The sequence below is a fragment of the Camelus bactrianus genome, chromosome 30 (genome assembly GCF_048773025.1).
Source record: "Camelus bactrianus isolate YW-2024 breed Bactrian camel chromosome 30, ASM4877302v1, whole genome shotgun sequence".
NCBI lineage: Eukaryota > Metazoa > Chordata > Mammalia > Artiodactyla > Camelidae > Camelus > Camelus bactrianus.
Window position 1 is genome coordinate 20,563,190 of NC_133568.1, and position 14,183 is coordinate 20,577,372.

The 14,183-nt window shown below is 43.7% G+C and overlaps 1 protein-coding gene across 1 annotated transcript in view; it reads right to left on the reverse strand.

Annotated features, from left to right (window-relative positions):
* Positions 1–775: 775 nt before the first annotated feature.
* KDSR (3-ketodihydrosphingosine reductase) overlaps positions 776–14,183 on the reverse strand; it is a 35,407-nt gene continuing 21,999 nt past the window's right edge. The window contains exons 7-10 of the mRNA XM_010961281.3: positions 12,352–12,435; positions 9,121–9,204; positions 6,154–6,255; positions 776–4,648 (exon numbers count right to left, since the gene is read on the reverse strand). Coding sequence (XP_010959583.1) covers positions 4,529–4,648; positions 6,154–6,255; positions 9,121–9,204; positions 12,352–12,435 — 390 coding nt within the window. The 3' untranslated portion in view covers positions 776–4,528. The remainder of the gene's footprint in view (positions 4,649–6,153; positions 6,256–9,120; positions 9,205–12,351; positions 12,436–14,183) is intronic.

A 14,183-nucleotide genomic window follows, 5' to 3' on the forward strand; every position in this document is an offset into this window, starting at 1 on the left:
ATGGGGAGTGGTTCCTCTTTCTCCAGGAAGACTTGTAAGAGCCTTCAGAGGGGTGAGGAAGTGGGGAGAAGTAAACCAGAAATGTAATCGCCACGAGGGAGGGACAAATTGTTTCTGCAAAACTGTATCCCTGGTGCCTGGATACCGAGCTCATCACAGGCTCTCAGTAAACATATGTTGAACGAGGGTATAAAGTCAGGAGTGGAACAGAAGTCAAGAAATATTTTTGTTTTTAAAGGTCCAAACATAAAAATTACAGAGGTGATATCCTATGCCACTTATGTACATCAACTGCTCAAATTAAAAGGTTAAGTTTGCCAATCAAGATATCCTAGGAATCTCTTCTCAATGCGATCAAAAATGTTCTATTTAAGGACTGAGAAATATGAAGGCGTGTTCTTTCCTATAACCATCTTCCACGCATTTCAGAGTCTAGGAGATATTTCATTGTTGGAATATGAAAGTTTAAAGTATGGGAAATCAATTTATTTGTATCTGAAACATAATGACTTAAGAAATTTTCTGAAACTCCACACTTCTTACCCTTTACTCATATAGCCCACATCAGAGTCACACAAACACAGAACATATCTGAAACAAGAGCCCAGAATACCACATACTGACTCTGAAAATATTACTTCCTAAAAATTGATAAAAATCAAGTCTTGTCAAGTGTTTAAGACGCAAGATTAGGATAACATTATCAAAGAGGGTTGTGTTTTGCTGAAGTGTCTCTTAAAAATGCACATTTCTAAAAAATAAGTTTTCAAATCTGTAAAGCATGTTCCCCATTTATTTCTTGTTGTGATTCAGAAATACAAGATATGAAAATTAGGTTACAATTCTGCCACAAAAGCTTCTAAAGTAGCAAACACAGGTTCTAATATATATCAAAATAGCCATATGCACTCTCATCAGTTTAAAAATGTCTTTAGAGTTGTCACATTAAGCAAGTGTAAAATATAACAGCTATTATCTCCTCTTCAAAATACCAAATCTGCCACCACTGCTCCAAACTAAACAAGATTTAGTCCAGACTATGACGGTTAGGGTTAGTAGGTATTTTTCAAAGCTGAGTTACTAATAATTTAAGAAAATGAGAAAGACGCAAAACATTTTACGTCAAAAAGTATGAACATTTAAGTGTCTTCAAGTGAATAAGACATGTTTAAATTAGAAAATGATGTGATAAAATTAAATCTGTTGATGATATAATTTGGGGGAAAAATTATGGTATTTCCTTCTTCTAGAAAGACAAAGACACCCAATTCTTTGAATCGAAGCAACTATTGTCAAAATTCTTTTGTCATCAAAATACTAGAAGTGGTCTCTCAAAGTTTCACTTTCAAGAATCAACAATGGATAGTTGAACAGATTCAAATAAAGACCTTAATAACAAAACAGATACAAGTATTAATGTAAAAGAGCCATCACTAGTAGCATTTTTAATTTCTTCTCTTTTTCAGCTATAAAAATTAAATTTAAAAAAGATATAGAAAAGAACAACCCTCCTGACTTTTTTTTTGTAAAAAAGAAGTGAGAATTTTTTTTTATATGTTTTTCAATTATGAAGGGTCCTTGAACATATTTTGGAATTTCTATGGCTGAGTAACGTTAAACATTTTAAAATAAATATACTCACAAATACATTATAATAAAACACTACAACCCAACCTGGCAGAGGCAGGCACTTCAGAACAGAAACTCACATAATAAGCTATGGTCACATACAGAGAACCCACAGAATTATGATTAAACTTCTTCTACCACGGGTAAGACTTACCCACTTCTGGGTACAACAGAAAGTGTTGAATCAATGTGATCCTTTAAAAAAAAGCCTACAGTTTCCCTAACAATTTGACTCAGGGCTTACTTTTCTTCCCCTGAGCAAAAAAAAGCAAGTCAGTGAAAAAAAAAAAAGGGTTGTATAAGAATTGAGCCAAAAAAGATAAAACATAGAAATTGCCTTATAGTTATTTCCAGGTTCTGGATGAAGTCAGATCCTTGTGTGATGCTACGTAAGCGTCTACAATCCCTTATCCAAAACCCTTCAGGCCAGATGGGTTGCAGAATTCATCATTTTTTGCATTTTGGGAAGGTAATATGGGACACACACTGGATATTACAAAACATCTCCAGAGTCTGGGGCAGTCCCTGTAATCAAACCCATTGGTACTTCTTCAGACACAATTAATGAGCAGCCCAAGGAGTGGCATAAATAAAAAACATAATAATCTCATGTCAGCTCAAGTCAGGTTTTGCTATCAAATGAATTATGGCACCAAATTTAGGAAGGAAAAAAGAAACACCTCAGTTTTCAAAGTTTTTTGGTTCCAGGACTATAGACCTTTGCCATCTCTGATAAAACAGCCCCTTCCCTGACACCGTCCTCTCCACACATCTGCTCTCGTGCCTGAGCTTCCAGTGGGTCGGGGATTGTACTATACCCCGTGGAACAGGGGCTCACACATTTGCTCAGGCAGCAGGTCACCTGGGGTGACGGTACTCTCTATGAGGGCACCTTGAGAACGTACACTGAAATAGCAATTTCAAGATAGTTAATCCTATTAAATGAGGCATCATCTTGGGCTAGAGTTTAATACAGACCATCAGCAGAAGGTGCCAACATTCAAGAAACATTTATGAGAAAAGAATAAAATTGAGAAACATCCAGATATCAATTTGTATCTGTTTTCTATAATTAAGAAAATATAGCCATCACTCCCTGTCAGAGGCTGCCCAACACGACTCAACAGAGTTTGGGGACGATGGCTCCCTAAGACTGCAAGAGTCAAGAAACCACGACGGGTCCAACCCACCGCCATAAACTGCAATGAAGTCATCCCAAGCAACTAATATATTAAATAATCATTTCTTCTGTCTTTGTCGGTGTTTGAAAGTATGCCACTCTCGTCTTTCAAAAAGACGCCGTGGATTAAAGCCATGAGACATTTTTCTTGTTTAAAGACTAAGTCATTTTAAAGTCAAGAGGTTCAAAAACTCAAGAACAAAAAAAAAGGCTTGCAATACTTTTTAGGTCTTTAACCTTTTGTAGAGTTGTTTTTTTAAAACAATTTTAAAAAAAAGTTTCTTCTTCAAAAGCAGTGGTCTTTTCTCACCAAAATGGACTGGCATGTGGTATTGTATATGCTCACTGTGTGTGCCCGAGGGAGGGGACACAGCATTATAATGGAAGTGGCTGTCCCCAAGTCGGAGGAACACGCACAGCGCCAGACTGAAGCAGCTGACGTAGGGGTGGTTACAACTCATCAGAGGCACTTACTGCAGGAATCCACCGGTGAACAACGAAGCCTGTCATCTGGAAACAACACGCAGGGGCACCAGGATGTCCAGGGCTACGTTGTGAGAGTGATAACTGGGCCTTCTGAACGTGGGGTACAAAGTAGATGTTCTCAGGGCCAGCGGGAGGGCCAGCGGGAGGGTCACAGAAAGGACGGGGTGATCATCTTATTTCAAAAGCAAGTCTTTTCACCACCAGCCTTGTCACCCTACATCTTTTTTTCTTAACAGATAGAACTTAAATATGCCATCATCAGCCTTTCTTAAGAGCTACATATATGCTACAGGAGAAGAAGGTCACACTTTCTAATTTTTTTGTTTGCTTTAATAAATTCATCAATTAATTTAAAAAGTCAAGTCAAAAAACTGGTCTTCTCTTTTCTTCTTTTTTTACAAAAATATTATATCAGTATAAGCAAAATTGGAAAGGAAGACATGGCAAGAATAAGACACTGCGATGGAATGGGTGAGCTTCAGATCTTCATGGCTATTGAGGAAACTGTAAACTTTTAAGCTCCTAAGATTCTACTTCTCTTCAGAAAACATTATAGGACACTGTCTTTCTCCGTGAATGAAAAATGAAAAGTGCCTTAAGCATTCAAGTCTAAAGACAAGAAAGCATGATTTTTTTCCTACTGGAAAATATTTATCTCCTTCGTCCCACTGCACTGCCCTCTCCCAGCCTCCCTTGTAGTTTAAGGGGATCAAAGAGAGAGAAGCCACGAGGGTCCCCCAGCCACAGAGTGAGTCGGGGACATTATTATGCATCCAGACACAGTGGCAATGTGTGAAACGCACCTGGAATAAAACACACCAAGTTAAAAAGAAAAAAAGAAAAAGAAAAGAAAAAGAAAAAGAAACCCATAAAACTGCCTTTCATGGAAGGTTAAGAGTCCTCAGAAGGTACATTTCTGGACTGGACCTCTATCGGGAAAGAAAGAATAAATAGAAAAAAAGGTCAGTGATCACTCTGGAATCCTGTTTCCTTACCATCACCTCTCCCCCTCGGAGAATCAGGTGGTCCCCCGCTCCATTTTGCATAGTATTAATAATAATGTCTGGAGTGGAACTTCCAACCTGTTGCTTGCAGCCAGGTTTCTGAAGAGCACTGGTCCAATCTCACAGATTCAAAAGCAAGACATAAGTGTCTGCAGGCCCCAAACTGCGTCCCATTTAGCAGCAAGCTGGTCAAATTATGTAGAGACAGTCTTTTTCCAAGGGGTAAGAATTAGGCAGTTTTGTCCGCAACCTCAGATCTTGCTCTCTGCATCATGCAGCGACGGATGATACTGTCGAAACTTCCCAGGTAGAACAAAGCGATGGTGCGGAAAAGGCCCATGGTGACCACCTGCAAGACAAGCAGACCTCTGAGCTCATCCAACAGTCCAATACAATCGTTCGCTTCAAGGGCTTTTAGGATGATCAATAGCTTCTAGGACACAACTTCCGATCTGCTCCAAGGACAAGGAAGCAGGATGAAAACTGGAAGTGCCAGCAGAACACAGAACAGAAGCTGCCCACGCTGTGCCCCTGGACAGCGCGGGGCCCGCCAGATGGGCAACAACAAAATATTGGTCCAATTAATATATGCAAGTTACACAAAGAAGAAAACAGGGATTCTTGGTGGCCCTGGGGTTCCCAAAGGTGGGGAAGAGCCCCTGCGGCATCATAAGTATCCAAACGCATACAATCAAGGCTTTTTGGTTTACGATGTATGTTCTGATCACACAAGGCAGACCCACTGCTGGGCTCTGAGGACACTGCGGGGAGACAGACACGGTGCCTGCCTCTGCCAGCTCCCTCCGTAACTGGGAAGACACCCGACTGAGAAAAGGCAATTAGTTTCAGGGTTAAGACGGCAATGAACCACATCCATTCACTTCCACTCTTTCTCACTAAGCGCCTATAAATGCAACTTTTAAAAGGCACAAAACTGCAAAGAGAAATATTTTCAAATATACAAGGCCTCAAAAAATTTGCCTCCCAAGCACCCTTTTTTTTTCAGGAAGCTACTAGAAGAGGTAACCAGCCAAAGAGAGGGATCAAGAGAGGAGGGTAGTGTCTTGTGATACAGGAGGCGGGGGACCCAATACCAAGGAGAGACACAGGGGTCCCCCAGGAGGACGTGAAGGGGAGGCTAGGTTCGGCTATGCACCAGACTCAGGGGCAGCCAGACCCTGGCAGTCAGAAGGCTCCAGGAGGAATTCCTTCCAGAAGGTGAAACGGACGGAGTATCTGATATTTCTGAGATGAGACAAAGACAGTCATTATTGATAATACACAGAAAAAGGCCAACAATAGTTCCGGGGGAAACAAAAGGTTGTACAAGAAAGGAAAATTAGTGCATTACATAGCTCAGCTGTGAAGAGCATTTAAACAGCCATCATAATGGTTACTTCAAAGACAGATCTAACCAACACCACAATATAACTAAAAAGGGAGGAAGGGATAGAGGAGCGGAGGGTGGAGCAGAAAGGGACGGTGTCAAAGGAGAGCCACATCCTCACCCTTCCAAGCAGAAGCTAATAACTGATCCCAAACTGAGAAACAAAGCAGCAGAGATCAGGGCAGCATGTACCCTACAGGGGAACCCAGATTAACACCCCAACAGCAGAGATGGCGTTTTACCTCCACATCCGCAATGCCCAGCACAGAATTCAAGTTACATCATTAACCTAATTCCTATTTACTTATCCCTCGTAGAGGAAGAAAACAGTTGATGCTTCAGTGAAAACTCTTCACATCCTCAGATAAGTTACCACGTCTTCCTTTAGCCGTCTTTCATCGAGGTTCAATGAGAGACGCTCGTCATCTGTGTGTGTCCATCTGTCTGACAGCCCAGGCATAGCTCACCTGCTGGAGCCCTTCTGTGATGGAAGTCACCGGAGCCATTCCACAGGTCAGGGATGAGAGCATATACCCATCAGAGCCGATGGAACTGTTAAAATTTCCTTGCTAAAACAGAAGGAAGAGAAAAGAAAGAGGCAGTAGTAGGAACGGGGAAAGGAATCAACTCAACACATCAGAAACAACGAAGCGTGTCCTCTCACTTCAGGTGGGAGAAGAGGGTACAGCACACGACGGAGCTTGGGGACAATGTGGCCTTGGCAGACGGGCTGGGATGGCTGGCTGGGCACTTCTCAAAATGTGAGTCCACAGATGCTAAGTGTCCTGAGACCCTTTCAGGGGGTCCATGGGGACAGAATGATTGTCATGATGACACTAAGATATTAAGTGCCTTTTCACCCAGTGACATTTACACTGACGGGCAAAACTGCAGTCTCAACATTAGCACGGGTCATGGTACTGGCGCCTCTCCACTGCCATGCACACTTGCAGTGATAAATAAAATCACAAAGAAAACAGAAATTAAAAAAATTTTTTTTTAATTTTAATGTCAGTTTTGCTTAAAAACACCCTTAATAACGCAGTAAAATTAATCGTTTTGTTCCATCTCAACCCCTGAGGACATGTCTCCTTAATACTCTGCATGACAAAAAGAAAAGCAGGCACCAAGCACTCCGTCCTGCCACATGAACCACTTGGAAGGGGACAGTGTCTTGAAGAATAGCCCTCCCCTAACCGTTTACTCAGGGAAGGTCCTGCCTTTTCTGCGGGACACCATTCTTACACGCAAGAACCGCGGACAATCTGTGGTTGTCAGGCGTGGGTATTTGGAAGATACTTCACAGAAAATGAATGAAGAGTCTGTTGCCTCAAGGGAAATTGGCAGCTTTTGTAGCCAATGTTCAAATCTCAGCTTTCAAAGGAAAATTAAGAATTGTGAAAATGTGTATGTGCCATTTGGAGAAGGTCAGCTTCCCAACACATAAAGACTTCCATGGTAAGAGCAGCAGTGATATTAATGAATCTAATTTTTTGTGTAACTCAGTGAACTCATAGTTTCCAAATGACTAATGCATAATGTCACAAAACCATGAATGGGTACAAAACATTCAAAGTGCAAGACAGACCAATGGACTTCCATGTAGCAGAAGACAAAAAGCTTATTGATAGAGTTTTGAATTTCACACTGCAACTAACCTTTCAGAAATGACTACTTATCCAAGCTTAGGTTTCATATCCAAAAAGAAAAAAGTCCACAATTCTCTGAAAAGCCTCTAAAATATTCCTCCCTTCTCCAACTATATATCTGAGGAAGGTCAGATTTTCTTTATATCCTTCTTTCAAAATAACATACTACAACAGACAAGATGCACAGGCAGCTATGAGAATCCAGCCGCCTTCTATTAACACAGACATAAAAGAGACGATGAAACGTAAAACAACGCCACCCTTCTCGCTAAATTTTGTTTTTGAAAAATAATTTCTGTTGTAAAAATGTTAACCACTGTATATAAAAACAGATTTAAAAAAACAAATTTCTTCTGTATAGCACAGGGTACTATATTCAATATCCTATAATAACCTTTAATGAAAAAGAATATGACAATGAATATACGTATGTGCATGCATGACTGGGACACTGTGCTGCACACCAGGAACTGACACATTGTAACTGACAGTGCTTCAATTTAAATAAATAAATAAATAAAAATAAAGACTAGCTCCAATGTTCAAAAAAGAAAAAAAATCTATTTCCTTGAAATATAATAGGTTTATCATTGCTATTTCAAATGAACCAATGAAAACATATTTCTTAAATGATACAGCTTCAATTTCTGACACAGCAAATATTAATAAGCATAGCTCGTGGAAACAAAAGTCCTCCGGGGTTCTCAACAACTTTCCAGTGGAAAGTGGTCAAGAGGTGAAAAAGCGTGCGAACCAGCAGATTACATGAATCCTGCCCAAATACAAAGAGCTGCTTCGGATCATGAAAGACACGGAGTGTGTTTGCTTTTGACTTGAGATAAGCAGGAAAAACAAAGTCCGCCCAATCCTCTGGTGCCATCTTTCTACACCCTTGAACACAATCAGGGCAAAGTTCTTCCAGCGTCTGTAGATATGTGAACAGCCTTCGATGTTTCCTGTACTCTGCTCGGTTCGGCCTGAACGTGCAATGGCACGGACATTCCTCCAAGGCCGCCGCACAGCCTGCTGACCCCTCTCATTCCAGTCGCCCCCAAATTCCCTGCATTCAGGGTGCGCCTGGGGTTTATGGGCATCCCCTACACATGGACATCCTTCTGCATGTGCCTTAACAGGAACATTCCCACAAAGCTTGTGGCGCACATGCTGTCCTACAGGAGAGCACCTGGTTTCTAAAAATACCATTTATGACTGAGTTTCCAGCCTGGAAGCACCTTAGCTGAGTTAACAGGATGATGGCCCAGCAGGCTGATGCCACTTTCTTATTAGTAAACATTTGGGAAAATGACCGTGGGAAACAGGAAGGTAAAAGAAAAATTCTTAATCCACAAGCCTGGCAATAAGACACCTAACATAATCTAAAACTGAAATTCCTGCAGAAGAAAGAGGCAGCGGGCCGTACACAGTAAACGGAGCGTGCTGCTCACACACCGCAGCTGAGTCTCACCTTCCTACCCAGAACCGAAGTTCTCAGACTGATCAAACTCTTCCTAAGATTAAGACCTATCATCAGCTTCCAGGACCCACTAATTAAGATTACAACAGACAAGATGCAGAGGCAGCTATGAGAATCCAGCCGCCTTCTATTCACACTAATTAAGATGGAATCAGAAAGGGAAGAAAAGTACAGTATAATATTAGATACGGTGAATCTAACTCACCACAAAACCCCCAACAACTTATGCTTTGAAATAAGCCCTGGGACAAATATCTTTTCAGAAATACAGTACTGTAACTATTCCTAAAGGGAACAGGAATTTCACTTACTATGGCGTCTTTAACAATTTGTTTGGCCACTTGCTCTGGTTTGCAAACAGATGTGGTCTCTGAAATAAGACGAGTCTCCAAGGGCTAAAGGTGGAAAAAAAACAAGACATGTTAATTTTATCATTATAAATCACATACCATTACTACCCATTGAAAAATACACAATTTTTACAGCTCCCCTCCACCGATTTATCTGTAATTCCAGTTTTCTACCTTTCTACTGATTCCTATTTTTAGAATTAGGTCTGTCTGGATTCTAAATCAGTTTCTACCTGGTTGCTGTGTAAAATTCAGCCCGATAGCTGAAGCAAGACAAGGGGGCTCCAGCTACTCTCTGTGGGACGTGTGTCACAGCTCCAGTGAGGACCAAAGCTGGAATGAGAACACATCACTGGTACGAGACCAGAGAAACTGCCTCCGTGAATCCTCGGCGCAGGCCACACACCTGACCCACGGTGTTCACGCAGCGCCTAGACCATGTGCCCTGAGGACACTGGCTCTCAGCATCTCCGTTCTCTCTATATTCCCAGGCGCCCAACTGCTGGACAGAGCTGAGACCCTGAGCAGGGACAGCCCCAGCCCGTTCAACAGCAGCAGCCGTAGAGGAGGCTGGGAGGAGACCAAGAGAAGAGACAGGGTGATCCCAGGCGTGGCTGTGTGCTCCCTACTGGGCTCGTGTGTCAGACCCCCCAAATCTTAGCCTTTTATTCTTGTGTGATTAAAGGCCCATCTCAGTTGTCACCTAGCTCAAAAAGCCTTGCCTGAGTTCTTCACTGGCAGGCACTTCTCCCTCTCACCTTTGAACGTTTCCGCATTAACATATATTATTGCTGCCTATGTATTTGCATTTAGCTCCGAAGTTCCTTGTGGGCAGGGTCTTTGTTTTCATTTTTTAAAAATCTTCTCTGGGGTGACATGCACACATGGGCTCAAAAATTCTTTAGGAGGGAAATTCAGTTAGAAAATTCAAAACTTAAGCCTTAAACAGCATGAAATGGTAAATTTTATTTACCATGTAGGCTTGAAAAAATAAAGTAAAAACCAGAATATATTTCTTAAAATAGAAAAGCACAGCACTTCATAAAAGTCAAGTGTTTCTTGATGAACCTGAATTGAGAGAAAGCCCCTTTTGAAGGTACCACCATTCATTCTTCCAGACCCTCAGGCCGGCATAACCATGTATCACCAGATACACCAAAGATTTAAAAGCACTGTGGCGCCCCCTACAGGGCTCAGAGACCAAGGTAAAATTTTATTTACTGAAAGTCAGCCCAACATTTTAGTGGAAGAAAAACAAAAAAACCCAATCTAACATCAAAATCAAAATCTTCACAGGGAAATCACCACCCTGTGTCAGCTTTGGCATCTAACTAAAAGATCTCTTACCAAATGTTGCAAATCTGCTGAGCAGATCCCCCTTGTTCTAAAACAGGGCACTTGGCTTAAATTTACTTCTTTGAAATAGTAGTAATTTTAAGAGGCAGAGCCAAAGAGAAATAATAGGGGAAAGAGCTTCTAACTTATAAACATCTTTTTGCAAACATACAGCCCATGAAGCGTAAGGTCCGATTTTTACGCTGTGGAGATTCACACTTACTAAGCGTCACTATAAAAGAGGAGAAAACCAATCAATCAATGGTCAAGGGGATAAGTTCTGACTGATTCCTTTCTTTCCCACTTCACTTGTTTGCTCACAGAGTACCTACTACACAGCAAGGCAAAGAGAAGGTTCCTGTGAACCAGGTGCAGAGCTTGCACTCAGCTCAGGATGACTGATGGTCGCTGCATCAACATTAATGTCCAGAGGTGATAAACACTATGGAGAGAAACAAAGCCTGGGACGAGGAAAGTCAGTGTCCCTTGGGAGGGAAACTTGAGATACAGAGGGTCAGGGAAGTCCCCTCCGAGGTGACGTCTGGACAGAGATGGAAAGAAACACAGGAGGAAGCCGTTCAAACATCCAGAGAGAGGATGGCAAGTGCCAAGCCCACAGGTGCGAACAGGCCAGGCGAGCTCCAGGAACAGACGGGGCTCCAGCGTGGCTGGGGCCAAGAAGAGGAGAAAACGCTTTGGGCAGGTGGCCACAGTCCAGATAGTGTGGGCCTGGAAGGCTCAAGGTCTCTGGGTTCTACTCCAGGCACCACGGGAGCCACGGGAGCCACACTCCCTAACACACAGCAATACCAACGTGTGCTGTTTAACGCTAACTTAAAATTACTTAAAATAAATTAAATTAAAAATTTGGTTTCTCAGGCTCATTAGCTGCCTTGCAAGGGTTCAGTAGCCACAAGGCGACCACCACGCAGCAGAGTGCAGACCTAGAACAGTTCCACATTCTAGAACATGCTATTGGACAGAGCTGCACAAGAGGTTTTTGATCTTTGGGTTTTTTTTTTCCAGTTTTGCTTTTTGGCTTTTTTTTTGCACAAGAGGGGTTTGAATAGGGGAGTGACAAAACCTGACTTAGAGTTGAAAAGGATCACTAGCTCCTGTATGGAGAACAGACCCCAAGGGTGTAAGAACAGAGGCAGGCCGACCAGGCTGAAGACCATTAGAGCAGTTCGGGCAAAAATAGCAGTGGCTATCACTGCTGGGACAGTAGCGATATATGCAGTTAAAAAAAAAAAAAGGGGTCTGGTTTGGGATCAGTTCTGGGAGGACAGAGCCAAGTGGACTTGCAGGTGGCCCAGCTGGGTGGCGTGAGAAGAGGGAGGGTCAGGCTGGCTTCGCAGTTTCCAGCCCAGGCAGCTGGGGGAACAGTGGGCGCCAGGTAACGAATGAGATGCAAAATAATAAGGGGGAAATGAGAGGGAATCAAAAGTTCTGTTTTTGAAATGTCAAGTCTGAGATGCCTGTTTGACCTCCACATGGAGACAACAGGCCAGCAGCCGCTTTGGGGTTTTACGTGAATTTAAGTTCAAGGGAGAGGAGATAATTTTTAAAGAATAAGATCTTATTCTTTAAAAACACAGGCTGGACTCTCCATCAAAAAGAAAACACCTTATTAATTAAATAAAGCTTGGAGACCATTAGCAGAAATCATTGGCCCTTAAAAATAGGGCTACATTCTCCAAGAGTCCAGATGACAGTTCCAGAAAGTTCGGAGGCCTCTTGCAAGCACGTAAATTGAAAGGAACTCAATTTTCTGACTAAAGGGTGGAAGGACAGAAAACGGGAAAAGGGGTTTCCAGCCACAAAGCCCCAAAACGGGGCCCAGGGAGGCAGACTTACCTTGGTTTTGTTTTCTTCCGCAAACCCAGGGGTGTCTGTGTCTGGTGGGTAGGCCACTGTGACGTAAACATTATACGGCTTCACCTGCATGTCAGAGACAACGTTTGCCCCTTCAGTCAACAAGACACAGTTTTGCATCCTTCCCCACCGACCTGCGCCAGCTGCCGGGCAGACACTCTTAAATACTGTTCTGATTTTCTCAAAAGGCGGGGAGACCAATGGGGTGATTCTGTAAGAGGAGAACTGCCATCAACGGAGTCAGGAAACCCCTGTCCCTGAAGACTGTTTAGAAATTAAAGCAAAAAAACGCATCCCAACCTCGACTCCAGCAAACAGCTGGCCCGGAGGTATGGAGGTGCACCTCTTCTGAGTTGCTTCCACTCCCACTGACCAGGGGTGGGAGGTGCCCAGGGGGAGAGCAGGTGGCGCTTTAAGAAAACCCGCTTGTCCGCCCCGCCCAGCGCACCCCACTTAGGCACTGTCGTCCAGGCCTGCTCCTCTGCCCTCGGACTGCAGATCTGGTTTCCCTCGTGGCTGATTTCACCTACAACATGGACTGAGGTCCCTCACATCCCTTCCTCAGTGCCTCTCCTGTGCCCCTAGACCTGGATCCGGACGATACCCAGAGAAGCTTGCTCGCTCGGGAACTCCCTGTGCAAGGAGCCCCTGCCAATGAGGGGGTCGGAGTCACCTCCCCCTCCACAGAACCAGCAGACAGCATGCTCTCCCGGGGAGACCCCCCCAGGTCTGACCAGCCAAGCACCTCCCCTGCAGACAACCTCATCCCGTAGTGTTTATATGTGGAAATCCCTTTATCCAGAACAGCTTCCTAGGCTACTTCACCTCACTGCCAGGCCTCCTCACTGAACTTCCCCGCTCATAAACACACCCCCAGCAATTCTAGGAGATTCTCCTGCTGGTCAGCCAGGACACACCCTCCTCGCTGACCCCCTCCCTCCTCCACACTATCTTGCTCTGATTCTTAGAGACGCTAAGGGTGATGGTTCAAACCCTCAATGTCTCTGCCTTTTGTCTGCTTTGGGCTTACTGTTCAGCTCCAAGAAAACACCCAGAAGAGTTGGAAATGGACAGGCAGCTGGTGTAAGGGAGGCCACTGTGTGTCGTAAGGAGGCTGACAAGTGACAATACTGCATTTCTTCCTTATGCAACAGCCTCTGAGAGTATCCCAGGGTCCTGCATTACGTTTAGCTTTGTTTCTCCCTACTTCCTTGTGTGAGCACAGTTCTGAAGGCTGAGGGAGGAGCCGGGGGGTCAGGAGAAGCATGCAGGCAGAAGACCCTGGGCCGCCAGCCTGCAGAGGGCAAGAGCAGTGGACGATGTCCTTGCTCATTCGGTTCCAGTGCACTGAGGGCGTGAGAGCTCATTCACTCGGCAGCGCTGGGGCACGCAGCTTCAAGGCCCAGCCACGCTCATAAATAGCTCTGGAGTCGGGCCAGGCACTGAGGCTGATGAGCAAGCAGTTTCTCTTCCACTTGTTTTTTGAGACAGTGACTTTACAGACTGTCTCCCACGGCCTTGCCCTCCGCTGTGCACAGAGCAGAGAAAAACACCACCAACAAATAAAAGCCAACAAGCAGTAATTAGACAGCCCACCCGAAGCCTGACGCTGACTGCTCAGACTCAGCGGCTTCTGAGGGACTATACATAACAGCCCAGAATAAAGCATCACGGAAAGGAATATATGTATGTATATGGATAACTGACTCTCTTTGCTGTACACCAGAAACTAACACAATGTTGTAAATCAACTACACTTCAATTAAAAATAAAAATTGCAGCCCCCCGTCTTCCCTGCAATAAGCCAGGATTGT